This window comes from Otolemur garnettii, unplaced genomic scaffold, assembly GCF_000181295.1.
Source record: "Otolemur garnettii isolate 467f Iridium unplaced genomic scaffold, OtoGar3 scaffold00249, whole genome shotgun sequence".
Lineage (NCBI taxonomy): Eukaryota > Metazoa > Chordata > Mammalia > Primates > Galagidae > Otolemur > Otolemur garnettii.
The window spans coordinates 1,234,062-1,252,993 of NW_003852644.1; the positions used below are offsets into that span (position 1 = coordinate 1,234,062).

The 18,932-nt window shown below is 54.1% G+C and overlaps 3 protein-coding genes across 3 annotated transcripts in view; all 3 read left to right on the forward strand.

The window, feature by feature from the left end:
* Positions 1–3,548, forward strand: part of ATP6AP1 (ATPase H+ transporting accessory protein 1) — a 10,334-nt gene extending 6,786 nt beyond the window's left edge. Inside the window, exons 6-10 of the mRNA XM_003802590.3 lie at positions 439–524; positions 987–1,225; positions 2,168–2,215; positions 2,303–2,534; positions 2,727–3,548. Of these exons, the coding sequence (XP_003802638.2) occupies positions 439–524; positions 987–1,225; positions 2,168–2,215; positions 2,303–2,534; positions 2,727–2,936 (815 nt within the window). The 3' untranslated portion in view covers positions 2,937–3,548. The remainder of the gene's footprint in view (positions 1–438; positions 525–986; positions 1,226–2,167; positions 2,216–2,302; positions 2,535–2,726) is intronic.
* Positions 3,549–4,053: 505 nt separating this feature from the next.
* On the forward strand, positions 4,054–10,746 carry GDI1 (GDP dissociation inhibitor 1). The gene is made up of 11 exons (XM_003802569.3): positions 4,054–4,234; positions 5,357–5,464; positions 5,609–5,708; positions 5,844–5,978; positions 6,695–6,893; positions 7,133–7,264; positions 7,822–7,921; positions 8,930–9,101; positions 9,416–9,560; positions 9,678–9,732; positions 9,823–10,746. Exons 1-11 carry the CDS (start codon positions 4,190–4,192, stop codon positions 9,973–9,975), a joined length of 1,344 nt encoding a protein of 447 aa, XP_003802617.1. The 5' UTR covers positions 4,054–4,189; the 3' UTR covers positions 9,976–10,746.
* A 545-nt stretch (positions 10,747–11,291) lies between these two features.
* FAM50A (family with sequence similarity 50 member A) lies at positions 11,292–18,487 on the forward strand. The gene is made up of 13 exons (XM_012813193.2): positions 11,292–11,510; positions 13,492–13,576; positions 13,653–13,752; positions 14,220–14,365; positions 16,257–16,333; positions 16,429–16,495; positions 16,655–16,716; positions 16,986–17,062; positions 17,461–17,515; positions 17,697–17,745; positions 17,840–17,910; positions 18,009–18,119; positions 18,263–18,487. Exons 1-13 carry the CDS (start codon positions 11,400–11,402, stop codon positions 18,269–18,271), a joined length of 1,020 nt encoding a protein of 339 aa, XP_012668647.1. The 5' UTR covers positions 11,292–11,399; the 3' UTR covers positions 18,272–18,487.
* The last annotated feature ends 445 nt before the right edge of the window (positions 18,488–18,932 follow it).

Genomic DNA, 18,932 nt, shown 5'->3' on the forward strand with positions numbered 1-18,932 from the left:
AAAAAAAAAAAAAGATTTGTAACACAGATGGTGGGGGCTGGGCAAGGTGGCTCACAGTGTAGTCCCAGCACTCTGGGAGGCCCAGGTGGGAGAATCACCTGAGCCCAGGAGTCTGAGGTTGCTGTGAGTAAGTCTGATGCCATGGCACTCTAGCCTGGGCGAGAGAGTGAGACTCTATCTCAATCAATCAATCAATCAATAAAAGCAGAGCCGGGTGTTGTGTCAGGTGCCTGTAGTCCCAGCTATTTGGGAGGCTGAGGTAGGAGAATTGCTTAAGCCCAAGAGTTGGAGGTTGCTGTGAGCTGTGATGCCATGGCACTCTACTGAGGACAACATAGTGAGACACTGTCTCAAAAAATAAATAAAAGCACATGGTGGGGAGTATTCCTTTAAGCGAGCTATCTGTTGACCTGGGTGTCTGCTTTCCCCATCCTTCAGATGAGGTCATTGGGCAGGTGCTGAGCACACTCAAGTCCGAAGATGTCCCATATACAGCGGCCCTCACGGCGATCCGCCCTTCCAGGGTATGTGCTCTTATGACAGGGACTCTTAAACAGTGGGGAGAGGCATTGTGGTGAGTGCTTAGAGGTAGAGGGGCATGCCATAGTCAAGGTCCCCCTGGGGTTTCCAGAGTAGGGGAAATAGCAGGCAGAGGACCCCTGTGGAGCAATTCTTTGGGGCTGACTCTGGAGAGGACTAGGATGAGCAGTGAGGTACTGCTTTTTCCTTCTGGGGAAGCTTCTGTCTCACCCTGTGAGCCATGTCGGTGGCATACTTGGACACTAAGTCCAAGTGATCCCAAGTTTGAGGGACTGGGATATCATCAGGGCTTAGGGGCTAGCAGAGAAAGCTTCCTGGAGGAAGGGCTGCCTTTGACCACTGAGACTTCTAGATGATAGACAAAGTGCTGGTAGGGAGGGGAGGGAGGATATGACAGTTGGGTCAGGGCTTGCTGTTGAGGAAGGGCTTGTTGGGTGTTTCCATAGGTGGCCCGTGATGTAGCCATGGTGGCTGGGGGGTTAGGACGCCAGCTGCTACAAAAACAGCCTGCACCAGATGTGATCCATCCCCCTGTGAGTTATAATGACACTGCCCCCCGCATCCTATTCTGGGCCCAAAACTTCTCTGTAATGTACAAGGGCCATTTGGAGGACCTGACGTCCCTCACCTTTGGGGTGCAGGATCTCAACCTGACTGGCTCCTTCTGGAATGACTCCATTGCCAGGTAAGGGCATTAGGCTAGGGAGTACTGTACCACCACAGGTTACCTTCCTGCCAATGTGGGTTGGGCTCAAGGTGGGGGGCTGGGATCAGGTATGTGTTTTGGGGAAAGGGATAGCTGTGATCTTGGTGGGGTATAGTCACCCTGAAATGCCTGTGGTACCACATCATGGCATAGGGCCACTAGTAGGCTATTGGAGAGGGTGTTACTCAGAGCTCTGCCTTCCTGTGCTTGCTGGGTTTTGCTTGGGACCTCATAGTTACTTGAGAACCTGTCACGTCCCCCTTGAGCAAAACCTCTGGGACTACACGTGGGCAACTGCTAGGGCTCCCATGCCTTCCTTTTTGCCTTCACCTCCAATGCCCAGTCTAGGCACCTCAGTAATTCTTTTTTTTTTTTTGAGACGGAGCCTCAAGCTATCCCCCTGGGTAGAGTGCCATGGCATCACGCTCACAGCAACCTCCAACTCCTGGGCTCAAGCGAGTCTCCTGCCTCTGCCTCCCAAGTAGCTGGGACCACAGGCGCCTGCCACAACGCCCGGCCATTTTTTGGTTGCAGCCGTCATTGTTGTTTGGCGGGCCCGGGCTGGGGATTCAAACCCGCCACCTTAGGTATATGTGGCTGGCGCCTTAGCCACTTGAGCCACAGACGCCGAGCCGCACCTCAGTAATTCTAAGAGGAAGACAAAGGAGGTGCAGTAAGCTCAGAGAAAGGAGCCCTAAAGTGGGGAGATCCTGCACCCCAGAGCTAGGTGCTGCACCCAGCTCTGTTCCTGACCTGTAATGTGACTGAATCCTCAGTTTTCCTGTCAAGTGAGGACACTGCCTCTTCTAGAGGGTGCAAGGACCTGGGGAAGCTTAGTTAGGAGCAGACTCAAGGGACCTGCTCCTCTAAAGCACTCAAGGCCCTCAGCCTGACAGTGTGTCTCTTACTCTTGCCCTACAGGCTCTCGCTGACCTATGAACAGCTCTTTGGTACTACAGTGACATTCAAGTGAGTCCTGGAGGTGGTTCAGATGTGGGTGGGCTGGTGTGGCTCCACTGTCCTGAGCTTATCTTATACCCCTGCCTCCTTCCCCAGGTTCGTTCTGGCCAACCGCTTCTACCCAGTGTCTGCCCGGAAATGGTTTACCATGGAGCACCTCGAAATCCACAGCAATGGCTCTGTTGTCTACTTCAATGCTTCTCAGGTCACAGGGCCCAGCATATACTCCTTCCACTGCAAGTATGTCAGCAGTGATAGCAAGAAAGGCAGCCTCCTTGTGGCTCGCACACAGCCCTCATCCTGGGAAGTGACTCTTCACGACTTCCAGGTGTGAAGCAGGAAGGGCTCAGCTTCAGGTGGGGGAGCCGGGGTGATGGGAGCAGAGCCCCAGTAGCGAGGGGAGGAGAGGCCTAAAGAATGGTTGCATCACTTGGGCTGTGCTTCCCTGTCTCAGTCCTTGCTGGACCTTCTGTCTGTGGGGCCACATGGTCTTTTCTGACCTGCATCTGTGTGTTCCCAGATCCAGGCTTTCAATGTGACCGGTGAGCAGTTTTCCTACGCCAGCGACTGTGCAGGCTTCTTCTCTCCAGGCATCTGGATGGGGCTGCTCACCTCACTGTTCATGCTCTTCATTTTCACCTATGGCCTGCACATGATCCTCAGCCTCAAGACCATGGATCGCTTTGATGACCACAAGGGCTCCACCATCTCTTTGACCCAGATTGTGTGACCCTGTGCCAGTAGGGGAAGGGTTGGGGGCATGATGGTGTCCAGGTTGTCATTTTCCCACCTATGGCACCCTGGACTGAAGAGTTTCCCCTCTTCCTACCATAGCATGAACCTCAAGTTCCCTTCAGTCAGTCTTGCTCCCTCATCAGCCCACTGAAGGTCTTCTCCGGGGCTGCCTCCTTACCAACAAGGTGTACATACTCTGCATAGATAGTAGACACATCTCCCAGGCCCAGTCATTGTGAGGAGTGGAGGACATTGTTTCTCAGTCCAGTTTTTTCCCTCTGCCTTTTTCCTTATTTATTCTTATCTCTCCACCACTTATCTATTGCTGTTTATAGTGCTTTGTGTAGCAGATGCTACCTCCTTGAGGTTTATGGGGCTCCCTGAGTTTAGGGGATGTGGAAGTACTAAACTCTGCCCCAAGTTGCTTATCGTTTTTTGTGATGTTGTGCTAACAAGCAATACCCTGAGGTTTATTTCTGTGGCCTGAGAGGGAAGGGACCACCAGGACAGGTGGGCAGGGTGTGCTCCCTGGGTTTCTGGCATGTTAGCAAGAGACTGGGGTGCTCAGTTTTTTCCTTCCTAATAAAATAAAGATGGATTGCCATGTGTTGGGTTTCATGCCACTCATTTTGGCCTGAGGGATGTGGGAAGAAGCAGCAGATGTGGCCCAGCCAGGCCAAGCATGGGAGACTGGGAAGGCATCTCTGAGATCCAGAGGGCCGGGGAGGTGTTTAGCGAACTGAGCCCCTAACCGGTTAGAATAGGAAAGGGGCGGTCAGGGCAATGTGGTGCTTTGCTTTAGCTCCTTGGTGACAAAAGCAGCTTTCGGGTCCGTGGGGGTGCCGCTCCCGGTTGCTGCAGCGACGCGCGCGAGCCTCCCTGGGGTGGGGCGGGGCAGGGCGCGCGCAGCTCCCGCGCACGGATCCCTTTCGGGCCGCAGCACCAGCCACCGGCCCCGCCCCGCCCTGCTCTTCTTTAGGCTCTTGGCGAGCAGGTCGCCCACGGAGGCGTACTGTTGCTGTGGCTGGGACCCTGGTAGGTCTACCAAAAGGAGGGCCGGGAAGGCAGTGGCACCAGCCGGGCGCGACAGGGCAGTGGAAGGGGGCGGGACTCTTTGACGCGGCGGAGGGGTCGGGCAGCGTCGGTCGCGCCGCCATCTTTGGTCCAGTGCGGCGGCTGCGGCGGCGGCAGCGACTGCTGTGGAAGGAGGAGGAGGAGCCCAGCGGGCGCTGACATCGAGCCCTAACCATGGACGAGGAATACGACGTGATCGTGCTGGGGACCGGCCTCACTGTAAGTGCGGTCTTGGCCTTGCATTGTGCCCTCCTTACCCTCTGCGATGATGCAGCCGCCGCCCCCATCCTCTCATCACTGCCGTCTTCTGCATTCGGGTCCCGAAAAGCCAGCGCCGTGCCCACCTCGCCATTCCCCCTCCCCCGCGACGTCGTCTCTCCTCGCTGCTATCGCTCTGTCTCCCCGAAGGGGTCCCCCTTATACCCTCCCCCTCGACCCCCCGGATCCTGGTCCTCTCCGATCTTACCTACCCCTGCGTGGTGGGCCGGAAAACGCACCCCAGCTTGGGCCGGTAACCCCGACCCCGCCCATTCAGCCCCCAACCATCACTTGCCCAGCATCCCCTCCATCTTGTGATATTCCCGGTAAGGATGAAGTACAAGGGCCTGAGGTCCAGGGGCTTCCCCAGGGTGAGCCCTCATCCTGCCTGTCAGATTTCTTGTGGGGCTAGGGGACCCAGGGAATGTTCCTGAAGAAGCAACAGTGAGGGCAGTGACTGCATTCCCTCTACCCCACCCCAGTTTCCCATGGAGACCGCAGGCGTAGTAGTATCTACAGCTTTTGTCCTTGGGCTAGTGACAGTGAGGGTGTTCATCTTTCCCTTTCCCCCCAAACCGCATTGGCGGGTTCATCTGAGAGACTCTTCTTTCTCAGTCCAGGCCTAGACGCCCCTCCCGTGAACATGGCGGCGGAGGGTCAGGGGTTCCTGCTGTTTGAAGAAAGAGCAGCCCAGGGTGGGGCCTGAGATTTCAAGGACGGTGCTAAGCCTTTCTTAGCTTCCCTTTGGGTGCTTTTTGCCATGTATTTGGGTCTTCTCTATGGCTCATTGTGTCTTGTCCGCCTTTTTGTGTGTTCTGCGGAGATAGATGACTTTCTTGGCACGTTGGCACTGGATGCTCTGCCTCCCTCAAAGCCTCTCTCCTCCTTGTTCACTTATTTGCCCAGCAAGGTTAGAAAGGAGATTGTGGTCACACAAAGCTGTGGCCCTCAATTTTAGATTAGGGGACCAGCTTGGGGTAGATGGAGGTGTCCATTGGGGCATGTGTGCTGTGGGGAACAGATCATGGCTGCTGGTGGGAACGTGGGCAGGTGGGAGTGCAGCAAATGTTGCCCCCTCCGCAGGAATGCATCCTGTCAGGAATCATGTCTGTGAATGGGAAGAAGGTGCTGCACATGGACCGGAACCCCTACTATGGGGGTGAGAGCTCCTCCATCACACCTCTGGAGGAGGTGAGATTGTCCGGACCCATCCTGGTTAACCTCTTGCATGGGGGCATAGGGTTGAAGCAGATTCCCAGATTTTCAGGGCAGGAGGGCGATGGAGGGAGGGGGAGTCCTTTGAGGCATGTCTATTTCTCTCCCTTCTGCTTACAGCTATATAAGCGTTTCCAGTTGCTGGAGGGTCCCCCTGAGTCCATGGGCCGGGGCCGAGACTGGAATGTTGACCTGATCCCTAAATTCCTCATGGCCAATGGTGAGTGGGATGAAGGAAGGATTGTTGAGAGTGATTGGGAAGACGAGGGGATGGTCCGGCTCCAGAGATGTGGCAGCCAGGTCAGCTAGAGCTTCTGGGGAAAGCTGTGCTGATGGTGCCCCTACTCTCCCACAGGGCAGCTGGTAAAGATGCTACTGTATACAGAGGTGACTCGCTACCTGGATTTCAAGGTGGTAGAGGGCAGCTTTGTCTATAAGGGGGGCAAGATCTATAAAGTGCCATCTACTGAGACTGAGGCCTTGGCTTCCAGTGAGTATGGATTCCCTGAGCCACAGAATCGTGGAGTGGGGGAAGCAGACCCCTCTCAGAACAGTTAGCAAGGTAGCTTGTCCAGAGTAGGGTACCCCCTTGCCCAAAGTCATATTTCTCATACAGGACCATGGTACCTTATGTCTGGGTACCAAGAGGGAAATCTACATATAGCAGGGGTATGGATGGGGATTAATTTTTTTTTTTGAGACGGAGTTTCAAGTCGTCACCCTGGGTAGAGTGCCAGGGCATCACAGCTCACAGCAACCTCAAACTCTTGGGCTTAAGTGAGTCTCTTGCCTGAGCCTCCAAGTAGCCTGGCTATTTTTTTGTTGCAGTTGTCATTGTTGCTTTTTTTCTTAGCTGGCCCAGGCCAGGTTCGAACCTGCCAGCCTGTATGTATGTGGCTGGCGCCCTACCCACTCAGTAACGGGTGCCACCCAGAGGGGGATTACTTTTTGAAAGACTTCAGCCTTTGGCAGGGCCTCTCTGGACCCCCAAGACATCCCTGTGTCTTAGAGCCAGGAGGATCTTCAGAGCCTGTCTAGTCCAACCTCCAGGTGGGGAAACCGAGGCTGAGAGGGTACAGGGATTGACCTCAGGTTACGTGATAGCTCAGGTGGGAGCTAGGGTACCTGCTTTTTGGTCTGCTCTCTTGGGAAAGAGACTTTCATGTTCTACTGGTATCAATGGTCTCCTCATACCACCTTCCTCAGATCTGATGGGCATGTTTGAGAAACGGCGCTTCCGCAAGTTCTTGGTGTTTGTGGCAAACTTTGATGAGAATGACCCCAAGACCTTTGAGGGTGTCGACCCCCAGACTACTAGCATGCGTGATGTCTACCGGAAGTTTGACCTGGGCCAAGATGTCATCGATTTCACTGGTCATGCCCTGGCGCTGTACCGCACTGATGAGTGAGGGGAAGCTGATGTGGCGGCAGCCCCCTCACCTGGCCTGCCCCCACCCTCCCTACATCTGCCTACTATTCTCTCTGCCTACAGCTCCCTCCGCCTACCCAGCATGTCTCTCTACATTTGACTCACATCTTCCCCAGGCCATTCAGGGTGGTGGGAAGGCTGGCCCAGTGCCTGGGTGGGTGGGAGTGAGCCAAGGGTACTGCTGTTGGAGTATCTCACCTGATCCTGTCCCCCAGCTACCTGGACCAGCCCTGTCTTGAGACAATTAACCGCATCAAGTTGTACAGCGAGTCCCTGGCTCGGTATGGCAAGAGCCCATATTTATACCCTCTCTATGGCTTGGGTGAGCTGCCTCAGGGGTTTGCAAGGTGAGAACATAGCCTTTTTGAGTTGGCATTACTGACTGATTTGGACTAAGACCTAAAACAGAAATCACCCTATTGAGCATTTCTGTATAACTTCATACTTTCTAATCTATGATCTTCATTTACTTCACGTCATTTGAGGGTACTAGGGGTAGAACCCCAATGTGCTAAGGGCAAGTCAGAGAACCAGGTCTTCACAAATGTGGTTTGCTCAGCTCCTTGCAGCACCAGAACTGGGCCCAGGGCCTGGGGAACCTTGAGTCAGGGCTTAGCTGGGAACTGGCCATTCTCCAGAGTCTTTCATTTTGGTCCCCTAGGTTCTTTCTGTGTGGAGCTAACTGTTACCTCATGCCACACTCATGAGGGCAGCTCTAGAGAAAAAGGAGCAAGCTGAGATGGGCCAGAGTTTGTAGCAGTGATAAGAGCTGGGATGAATCACAGGGTCACCTGATTTCTGCCTGCCTGGGGAAGCCTCTGCACTGTGCTGGTAGACCAGTACAGTAGAACTGGTCCCCATTTATCCTGGGAAGGGGCCTTCACCATCATCCTCCTCCCTACAGGTTGAGTGCCATCTACGGAGGGACATATATGCTGAATAAGCCTGTGGACGATATTATCATGGAGAATGGCAAGGTGGTGGGTGTGAAGTCTGAGGGAGAGGTGAGTCTCCCCTATGTAGTATGGTCACCATGGTGGGGGCCTGGCTTGGCTACCTTAGGGCCTCTGTTCCCAAAAAGCTTGACTCTGAGAACTTTGGAGCTGGGAATCGGGGTCCAAAAGAAGTATATGGAGCCATGACTGTTGGCGAGAGATCTCTTTCAAAGGCCATATGCTGGGGCAGTGCCTGTGGCTCAGTGGATAGAGTGCTGGCCCCATATATCGAGGGTGGCAGGTTCAACCCTGACCTTGGCCAAACTGCAACAAAAACAACAACAAAAAAAAAATAGCCAGGCATTGTGGTGGGTGCCTATAGTCCCAGCTACTCAGGAGGCTAAGGCAAGAGAATCACCTAAGCTCAGGAGTTGGAGGTTGCTGTGAGCTGTGATGCCACGGCACTCTACTGAGGGTGATAAAGTGAGACTCTGTCTCAAAGAAAAAAAAAGGCCATATGCTGGGCCAGGTGTGGTGGCTCATGCCTATAATCCCAGTACTCTGGGAGACTGAGGCAGGTGGATTGGTTGAGCTTAGGAGTTCAAGACCAGACTGAGCAAAAGCGAGACCTTGTCAAAAAAAACCAAACAAACAAACAAACAAAAAAAAACTAGTCGGGTGTTGTGGTAGGTGCCTATAGTTTCAGCTACTTGGGAGGCTGAGGCAAGGGGATCGCTTGAGCCCAAAGTTTGAGGTTGTGAGTTATGATGCCATAGCACTCTACCTAGGGTTACTAAGTAAGACTCTGTCTCAAAAAAAAAAAAAAAGCCATATGCTATATCTGTGGTCCAGAAACTATTCTTGGTTAAAGTGTCTCTGCATGGGGGGTTGCCCAGCTCTGTGTGTTGGGGCCCACTTTCCTGAACTGTAGGGTAGGGTTGTGTGCTATAGGAGGGGCAGAGGTGACAGATTAGAGCACCCTGACTGTCAGAGCTGCCCACCCTCACTGTGGGCCCAGCCCCACAGGCACTGAGGAGAATGATCTGACAAGAGCAAGGCCTTCTCGTCCCTTAACAGGTGGCCCGCTGCAAGCAGCTGATCTGTGACCCCAGTTACGTACCAGACCGCGTGCGGAAGGCTGGCCAGGTTATCCGCATCATATGTATCCTTAGCCACCCCATCAAGAACACCAATGATGCCAACTCCTGCCAAATCATCATCCCCCAGAACCAGGTCAACAGGAAGTCAGGTAGCCAGACCACGGTGTAACTGACTCCTCTGGTGTGTTCTCCTTGGGGTAGCTCTGCCCCTCCCCATAAGCCTTGGGGCACCCTGCCTGATACCTCCACAGAAAAAAATGGAACCCATGTTGTAGTCACAACTTAGAGCCCTAGGGTTTGGGTGGCTTGAACTCTTCTCTGTGAACGTGACATGTTGGATGCTGGCTACTATGTGGGGCTGCAGAGGGGCAGGCAGGCCAGAATTGTGTCTGGTGCCTAGAAGCCGTCTCTGCATGTGGCAAGTGCCTCTGGTCTGCATTAACATGGTGCTTCCTCTGGCCAGACATCTACGTGTGCATGATTTCCTATGCACACAATGTGGCGGCGCAAGGCAAGTACATTGCCATTGCCAGTACTACAGTGGAGACCACGGAGCCTGAAAAGGAGGTGGAGCCAGCGCTGGAGCTGCTGGAGCCTATTGACCAGAAGTGAGGGACTGGGATGAGCCCCAAAGGGAGAGGGGGTGGAAGGCCAGGAACTGTGGCTGACGACAAAGAGAGGCAAGGCCTCTAGTGAAGTCTGTCTCCTCTCCATCTGTTCCTCAGGTTTGTGGCTATCAGTGACTTGTATGAGCCCATTGATGATGGTTCCGAGAGTCAGGTAAGCAGCCTGTCCAGACCCTAGTTCCTGGCTGTCCACCCAGGGCCCCTGCCCAACTCACACCAGGTCCCGGGCTCTGGCTGTTTCCAGGTGTTCTGTTCGTGCTCCTATGATGCCACCACACACTTTGAGACAACCTGCAATGACATTAAAGACATCTACAAACGCATGGCTGGTTCAGCCTTTGACTTTGAGAACATGAAGCGCAAACAGAATGACGTCTTTGGAGAAGCTGACCAGTGATTGCTGCCCCTGCCCCAGCCCCTGCTGCCCTCCTCCCACCTGTGTCTGTTCTGCTCGAGGGCTGGGGAGATGGTGTGGCTGGACACCCCTGTTTCCAGCATCCTCCTCTTCCCCCATCACATTCCCATCACCCACCTTATTGATTCACTGACCAAATCCTTAACGTTAGCAGTGGTTTGGGAGTTGGGAGGTAGCATCTTCTTTCTTGGCCCTCCCTTATCCTAGGAAAAGAGGGTTCCTCTCCTTGTGTGTGTCTTCCCCCCACCCCTAATTCTTCTGCTCTGGGAAGAATGTGGAGGAATAGCTGACTCTGCCCCTATCGCTCTTACTCCCACTGTAGTGGCCTTTGGAGATGCCCCCTGCCTCCCCCCACCAACTCTCACATGGTGTGTGTCGGAGAGAAGGGGCCCTCCTAGCACAAAATTGCATTCTTCCCCCTAATTTATTCTAATTTATTAACTTAGCCCTGCCCTGTCTGAGTGTGTGCAGCCCTTCCCCTCTCAGCCCTAGTCAGCCTGGGGAAGGGAGAAGGCTTGGGTGTGGCCCCTTGGAGGTTGCTTTTGCTGTTTTTGCTTCTCCTCTTTGTGTTTGTGTTCTGTGGTCCTGGTTGAGAGAGAAAGTGTGAGCATAGCAGAAGGAGGTGGGAAATGGATCCCTACCCGCTGTGCCCCGCCCCTGCCTTTCCTGCTCCTGAAGTGGATGTGCCCCTTCTTCCACCTCTAGTGTACTTCACAGGAAACAAAACCTCCCAATAAAACTGTTGAAACTAAACCTGGATCTTTTGGTTTATTTCCCCAAAGTTGAGTACTTGGCAGGGCTTTGGCTCTGTGGGTTGGGGTTCTCATTTGGCCACTTTCTGACTTAAAGATCACATTCTTCATCCAGTGAGTAATGCTGGCACCAGGACTTTGACCCTCAGTGGTTAATGCGGGGGAAGAGAGGACTCTGCATCAAAAGTAGGAGGCAGAAGGGATCCAGGCCCAGCACTTTGGATGGGGGATTAAGTTGAAGCAGAGCAACGACTTAAGGTGGGGAGAGAAGGGGGGTTGCGGTGAGAACCCAGGCCAGGCCTCAGGGAGGAAGCTGGGTGATCGAGGCGTTAGGCGTAGGGCTGGAGTCAACATTAGTGAAGTGGAGGGAGTGGCCCAACCTTGGGGTCAAAAAGAGGGAGTCAGGCAAGTGGAGGCGCAGCTTCAGTAGGGCTAACGTCGAGGAAGCACAGGGCGCCTGGTCCTGAGGGGCGGGGCGGGAGACAGCCACATCGCAGGACAGCCGGCGCGGGGCGGGGCGCCCGTGCGTCTACTAGTAGCTGACGTCACGGCGCGGGCGTCAGCTGACTGCACTGCAGTCGCCGCCGCTGCCGCCGCCGCCGGCGCTTCTAAGACTCCGTTGCTGTAGCCGCCGCCGCCGCCGCCGCCGCCGCCATGGCTCAGTACAAGGGCGCCGCGAGCGAGGCGGGCCGCGCCATGCACCTGATGAAGAAGCGGGAGAAGCAGCGCGAGCAAATGGAGCAGATGAAGCAGCGGATCGCGGAGGTGCGGGCCGGCCCTGGCGCCTTAGAGCACACGCGCCGCTCAGGCCCCCTGGCTGCCCGGGCGCGACACTCTAGCCCTAAGCGATCCCGAGCGCTGACTGCGAGAGGGAGGCGGGAGCCTTGGTGGGTGACCTCGGGTGTGAGATAGAAGTGAGCCGGCGATAGTCCCCTCGTGTAAAATGAGCCCAGCATCGGGCCTTCTCAGAGGCTGAGACCTCTAGATTGTGATAAGTCTCCACCAGGAGGGAGCTACAGTTAGTGTTTCTTCTTGGTGACAATGGGGGATGGGTGTCGGGCTCCTCCTGGCCCCTCAGCCCTCAGAGTCAGGCCTCTGCCCTGATCCAGTGCTACCGGGAAGGGCAGGCTGTCCCTGTAGGAGAGGCAGGAGCCAGGTATGGCCAGTGCACCTGTGACAAGGGCAGGTGGGCAGGAGTGTCTGGGATGCCAGCTGTTCACCCAGCACTCTGGTGAGGGCCTGTGATAGTGGGTGGTCAGGTATGGAGGATGAGCCATTGGGGGAGACTCAGCAGAAGAGCAGACTCAGGGCTGGAAGGGAGAGCAGGTTCCTCCCGCAAGTAAGTAGGGAAGCCACGCCCAAGGAAACAGCTTCCACATTGAGGCCCTGCAGAACCTCAGGTTGCTCCTGAGGTTGCTCCTCATGCTCTGGCCCTGCCGTCTCAATGGGGACTCTCTGGCAAGCTAAAGGTGTATTCCGCTGCTGACCCCTTCCTTTGGTGGCCACCAGTTGGAGAAAAATCTATTAGTACCAAGTGGCCTAGGGCTGAGGCTGAAGAGAGGAGGCTTCATGGGAAGTTGTTGACAACATCAGGCATGAGAGGGAGGAAAACTGCTCAGAGAGGGCCAACCTCCAGCCATGCTTTCTTTTTCTGCCCTCCCCTGACACTCCTGGCTTAGGTCTCAGAAGCTTCATTTTATTTTTATTTATTTATTTTTATTGAGACAGAGTCTCACTATGTTGCCCTCGGTAGAGTGCCATGGCATCACAGCTCACAGTAACCTCAAACTCTTGGGCTTAAGCGATTCTCTTGCCTCAGCCTCCCAAGTAGCTGGGACTATAGGCGCCTGCTACAATGTCTGGCTATTTTTTTTTTTTTTTTAGAAACAGAGTCTCACTTTATTGCCCTTGGTAGAGTGTCGTGGTGTCACAACTCACAGCAACTTCCAACTCCTGGGCTTAAACAATTCTCTTGCCTCAGCCTCCTGAGTAGTTGAGACTACAGGTGCCTGCCACAACGCCCATCTATTTTTTGTTGCAGTTTGGCCAGGGCCGGGTTTGAACCCGCCACTCTCGGTATATGGGGCTGGCACCCTACTCACTGAGCCACAGGCGCCACCCTCATCTGGCTATTTTTTGTTGCAGTTGTCATTGTTTAGCTGGCTCAGGCCAGGCTCAAACCTGCCAGCCTCAGTGTATGTGGCTGGCGCCCTAACCACTGTGCTATGGGTGCTGAGCCATCAGGAGCTTCATTTTAAAGGCTGGGTAAAGGATGGGGGCGTGGTGGCTCAGATCTGTAGTCCCAGCACTCTGGAAGGCTGAGGCAGGAGGATTGCTTGAGCTCAGGAGTTTGAGATTGCTGTGAGCTATGATGATACTATGGCACTGTATCCAGGGCAACAAAATCAGACTTTGTTTCAAACAAATAAGTAAATAAATAAAGGCTGAGTCCAGAAAAAGCCAAAGGTCAGTAAGGCCTGTGGCTCCAGTCCACTGAGGGAGTACTGGTCCCCAGCAGGAGGTCTGGAAGAGCCAGCACACTGCAGTGATCACAAAGCAGAATCCCATTCGGCTGCCTTGGCACTGGAAGAGCCCCTTTTAGCCTCATCGGACCTTCCATTGACAGAAAAAAGGGGATATGAGGATATGTCTTTTGCAGGGTTACACTGTAGTTAGTCAGGGGCAGACCTAGGATTAGAACCCAGGCAGCTGCCTCTGCCCTCATTGGTGCTCTCCTGCCTGGCAGGAGAACATAATGAAGTCCAACATTGACAAGAAGTTCTCTGCGCACTATGATGCTGTGGAGGCCGAGCTCAAGTCCAGCACCGTGGGTGAGTGGGGCGTGCATGCTACCCTCTTCCTGGCCCAGGGTAATGGCCCTTCCCCTCATGTCTCCTTGCCTCCCAGGTCTGGTGACCCTAAATGACATGAAGGCCAAGCAGGAGGCACTGGTGAAGGAGCGGGAGAAGCAGCTGGCCAAGAAGGAACAGTCCAAGGAGCTGCAGCTGTGGGTCTTACCCGAGCAGGCTCACATAGAACCAGTGCTTGGGGGGCCTGGGAGCAGCTCAGGCTGTTTTTGCACCTTGTTGGGGGAACCCCATTCCCTGCTTTGGGAACAGGTGTAGCATGTAGCTTGGGATTTATATTTCTCTTTCTTGCCATTTTGGGCCCACACTGAAGTCTGACCTTTGTGGTTTGTCTTCCTTTCTGTTCCTCTGTGAAGGTGCTAAGTCCTATCTGGGCCCTTTCCTTTCATCAGCTACCATTCCTCTTACGACCTCAGTGGCCTACTGTGTGTGCTGTGTAATAATCAGAGCCCTGCCTATGAGCTTGAAGGGAGCCAGGCAGTAGAATCCCTCTAGCATGCTGGGAAGACCCAGCCTGCGCTGAGTGGGCCCCACACTGAGTATGTAGGTGGCTCTGTGCCAGGTCAAGGTGGAGCGTGGTGTGTGACGGTCATCTGTGCTCTGATAGGAAGCTGGAGAAGCTTCGAGAGAAGGAACGCAAGAAAGAGGCTAAGCGGAAGATCTCTAGCCTGTCCTTCACTCTGGAGGAAGAAGAAGAGGGAGGCGAGGAGGAGGAAGAGGTGGCCATGTATGAGGAGGAGCTGGAAAGGGAAGGTGAGGCCAGGCTTGAGTGAGTCTAGCCTGCAGCCTCTGGGCAGGGGCCACCAGTAGAGAGGCTGTCAGCAAGGCTGGTGCCTAGTCAAGAAGGTTCCAGAAGCTGTCCTTTGGTGGTAGCATGTAGGATAGTCCAAGGGGAGAAGATAGTCTAGACCAGGCTGGTTGGCCGAACTTTCTATGATGAAAATGTTTGTGTCTGAGCTGCCAAATACAATATGGTACCACTCAACCATAGGTGGCCGCTCAGCACTTGCAATGTGGCATGTGTGGGTGGGGCAGTAGATTGTTAATTTTATTTAATTAGTTTCAACATAAACTTACCCAGTCACATAAATGGTGGCTACTAGTCTGATGCCATAGGTCTCACCTGTGAAAAGGAGGGGCCATCAGGGACAACTCAAGAAGGCCAAACCTGGTACCCTTGTACCACACAGCTCTGCTGTGCCCAACCAGGGGTATACAGGGCATTGTCCCTCTCCTATGTGAAGCCACATAAGTCAGCATCCTGAGGGAGACTCAGGGTTGCTGCCTTGCTCGTCTCAGGGGAGGTGTCACATGGGGGAACAGTTGAGTTGGGCCTTCAGAATGAGCGGGGAAAGTGTGCAGTCACAAGATGCAGTGTGCACTGAAACAGTAGGGAAGAGGGGACACATTGGAGGATTTGGAGCAAGTTGTGTCCTAGGCCTCAGGGGAGGGCATGATGGCAGGCCTGGGCTATTTTAGAAATTGTGATTCTGCTGGCATGGTGGCTCACACTTGTAATACTAAGCACTCTGGGAGGCCAAGGTAGGTAGATTGCTTGAGCTCAGGAGTTCGAGACCAGCCTGAGCAGGAGCAAGACCCTATCTCTACTTAAAATAGAAAAATTAGCTGGACATGGTGGCACATGCCTGTAGTCCCAGCTACTTGGGAGGCTGAGGCAAGAGAATTGCTTAAACCTTAGAGTTTGAGGTTGTTGTCAGCTGTGAAGCCACGGCACTCTACCCTGGGCAACAAAGTGAGAGTCTGTCTCAAAAAAGAAAAAGAAATTGTGATTTCTAAGGAGCCGTGGTGGGAGGGGGCTGAGGCTAGGGACAGCGCTGTGTGGCTGTGGCCACAGGCTCTGGGGACAGTAGCTGCACTACCAAGAGGAAGAGCCTGTTGGCCATGTGCAGTTTCCACTCTGTGTTCCAGGAGCCACAGTAAAGCATATGAGCAGAAGCAGGAGTCATGTTAGTGGCACGTTGTGGCACATCACACTAGCTACATGGCCAGTGCTTGGCGTAGTGATTTGGACAATGCAGACCTGGGGAGAAGGTTGTCAGCCTCACTGTGTGTCACTGGGGCTTTGACAAAACACTTCTTGGTGGCCTCTTCCTTCCCAAGGTTTCATTTTAGGGGCCCTAGCAATGGGACCCTGACAAAAAGTTCTTTGAAGCTCTACCTGTGATTTTTTTTTTTTTTTGAGACATAGTCTTACTATGTCACTCTCGGTAGAGTGCCATGGCGTCACAGCTCGCAGCAACCTCAAACTCTTGGGCTTAAGCGATTCTCTTGCCTCAGCCTCCCAAGTAGCTGGGACTACAGGCATCCGCCACAATGCCCAGATATTTTTTTGTTGTTGTTGCAGTTTTCATTGTTTTAGCTGGCCTGGGCTGGGTTTGAACCCACTAGCCTTGGTGTATGTGGCTGGCGCCCTAACCATTGTGCTATGGGTGCTGCTTTCTACCTGTGATTCTAATGTGCCACCAGGCTCCAGAAGCCCTGCCCTGGAGCATCAGGCTTGTTGTCTGATTCAGTAGTTCTCAAAAGTGTGCTCAGGAGACCCTTGGGGGTTGAGAAACCCAAACCATTTTTGTAATAATGCTAAGACTGTTAAGATGACCTTCTCTGCTTCCTTTTGCTCCAGAGATCACCACAAAGAAGAGGAAATTGGGGAAGAACCCAGATGTGGACACAAGCTTTTTGCCTGACCGAGACCGTGAGGTAAAAGGCTGCCTGGCCCTGGTACTGGCCCCAACTCTGGGCCTAGGGGAGACTAAGCAACCCTGGCCTGACTCCTCTGCCTGTTCCTGTCCCAGGAGGAGGAGAATCGGCTCCGGGAAGAGCTGCGGCAGGAGTGGGAGGCCAAGCAGGAGAAGATCAAGAGTGAGTGCTCATGGCGTTGGATGCACAGGGCCTGGCACTGGGGCCCTAGAGGCCAGGCCAGGGGCCCAGGCTGTCCCTCCTGCCATAGTACCTTATGGAAGCTCCCAGTTTAGGGTTGGACACCTGGGTCTTGTGACCAAAAGGCAATCTTCTTTGCAGGTGAGGAGATTGAAATCACCTTCAGTTACTGGGATGGCTCTGGGCACCGTCGGACTGTCAAGGTAGGCAGCAAGGGGCCTGTTTCCTTTTCCCCTGGGGCTCAGGCTGCCTTAGGTTCAGAGGGGAGGAACTGGCAATCCTGCCTTTGGAAGCTTTGGGGGATCCTGAGAGTAGCAAGGTGGAGGGCCCAGCCCCTTCAGACCTATATGAAGGCTCTATAGTCTTCAGCAGTGTCCTTGGCCTTGGCCTTCTGGAGAGTCATTCTCCAGGCTTCTATCTTCCCTTCCCAACCCCTTGTTTCTCGGGGTTCTGGCTTTGGCTGCTTGCACAGATGAAAAAGGGCAACACGATGCAGCAATTCCTGCAGAAGGCGCTAGAGATCCTTCGTAAAGACTTCAGTGAGCTCAGGTGCGGGCATGGGTGTGTGTGTGTGTGTGTGTGTGTGTGCGCGCGCGCGCGCGCGCGTGCAGCACCTGTCCCTGCCTCGGCACCAGACAGCCGGCATGACTGCTACCAGCATAGGAAGGTGTGTGCTGGGGGTGGCACTCCTAAGGGAGGAGGATCAGGCTCTTCTTCCCTCTCTCCTACCTAGAGAGCTAAGGAGAGAGCGTCAGCTGTGGTTTCTGAGCCCAAAGGTGGTGGTGGACAGTGGGGCACTAGTCCTGGGCTCACCAAACTATGGAGCTTTCCCCAAAGCACTGTGGCTGCCACGTCACAGCATTCAGCACTGGCTCCCCTTGGCAGGCAGCTTCCTCTGTCCCTGGGCAGAGGGTACCGTCTGTACCTTCCTGCCTTTCTCCACTCAGGTCAGCAGGGGTCGAGCAGCTCATGTACATCAAGGAGGACTTAATCATCCCCCATGTGAGTACCTTCAGCCCTGGGTCACACAGTTGCCACACCCCCGGACTTTAGCAGAAGGGTCCCCATTCTGCTTTGGGTTCTTTGGCTTGGGCTGGTGGGTGTGGAATCTGGCCTGTGGACAAGGGTGGGAGAGGTGAAGATGGGCCATCAAGCCATCACTATTCCTGCCCTTGGCTCCTAGCATCACAGCTTCTACGACTTCATCGTCACCAAAGCGCGAGGAAAGAGTGGTGAGTGCTCCTGGCCCGGCCTCCCAATGGCAGCTTGCTGCTGATATTATAGGGGCAGCGGCATGACATTAGGATGTTTGTGTCTGTCCTACAGGGCCACTCTTTAATTTTGATGTTCATGATGATGTACGGCTGCTCAGTGATGCCACAGTGGAGAAGGATGAGGTATGGTGCCAGGGCTACTGAGCTGTGGAGAAGTCAAGGGCAAGGGAGGGTGACAAGCGGGCCAGAGCAGCGGGACCAGGGCCTCCTCTCTTCCCTAGTCGCACGCAGGCAAAGTGGTGCTGAGGAGCTGGTATGAGAAGAACAAGCACATCTTCCCTGCCAGCCGCTGGGAACCTTATGATCCTGAGAAGAAGTGGGACAAGTACACGGTGAGAAAGAGTCTCCTCCAAGGTGGCCCTAGTGCCACACTGGGCAGCTCAAGATTGGGGTAGGGGCCAGCTTGGCTCTCAGAGGACCGTAGCTCATATCTCTGCTTCCTCTGTACCCTGTGTCCCCCACATCTGCACACCAGATTCGCTGAGCACCCGGGACACAGTGTGGCCTTCGCTCTTCAGCTCTCCTGGTGCAGCTCATACTGTCTCTGGGACCCCAGGGCCCCATTCCCCTCTGCCCACGTTGGGTGCACTGGGAGGATAGGAGCTGCCCATAGCCTGCCCCAGCACTGTCATTGCCCTCTTTCTTCTTGTATAATAAAGAAATGCACGTGTCAGAGCTAGAGCATTTGTATTGTAATAAAGTGTGATTTGTTTAAAAGCATTTTTTATTATTGAGATGAAATTCGTGCAGTGTAAAATTCATCATTTTGTCCATTTTAAACTACATAATTCAGTGGCATTTAGCACACTAACACTGTTATGCAGTTGTCACCTTTATCTAGTTCAGAACATTTTCATCACCCAGAAACACCATATGGCCACTAATAGTCACTCCCCATCCTACACAGGCCCAGGCAGCTCTAATCTACTTTCTGTCTCTATGGATCAGCCAATGCTGGACGTTTCATTTGTCTGGGAGAAGGTGTGGGGAAGTGGAAGGGGAATGAGCAGGAACCTGAGTCTGAAGGGAGAAGGGAGCATTTGTGAGGGAGGGCCCAGCTGTCCCCATGGCTAGCCACACACCCCTGAGGCACCTACGTGGCATTGCATTTCTTTATTCTGGGCACCCATCCTTGGGTCATAGTG

Excerpts from the sequence above, each read along its gene's own strand:
- GDI1 (XM_003802569.3), top strand. The coding sequence starts at position 4,190 with ATGGACGAGGAATACGACGTGATCGTGCTGGGGACCGGCCTCACT. Across the intron at positions 4,235-5,356 it reads TGCTGGGGACCGGCCTCACT|GAATGCATCCTGTCAGGAAT; the intron begins GTAAGTGCGGTC and ends CCCCCTCCGCAG. Across the intron at positions 9,733-9,822 it reads ATGATGGTTCCGAGAGTCAG|GTGTTCTGTTCGTGCTCCTA; the intron begins GTAAGCAGCCTG and ends GGCTGTTTCCAG.
- FAM50A (XM_012813193.2), top strand. The coding sequence starts at position 11,400 with ATGGCTCAGTACAAGGGCGCCGCGAGCGAGGCGGGCCGCGCCATGCAC. Across the intron at positions 16,334-16,428 it reads TGCCTGACCGAGACCGTGAG|GAGGAGGAGAATCGGCTCCG; the intron begins GTAAAAGGCTGC and ends TTCCTGTCCCAG. Across the intron at positions 16,496-16,654 it reads CAAGCAGGAGAAGATCAAGA|GTGAGGAGATTGAAATCACC; the intron begins GTGAGTGCTCAT and ends TCTTCTTTGCAG.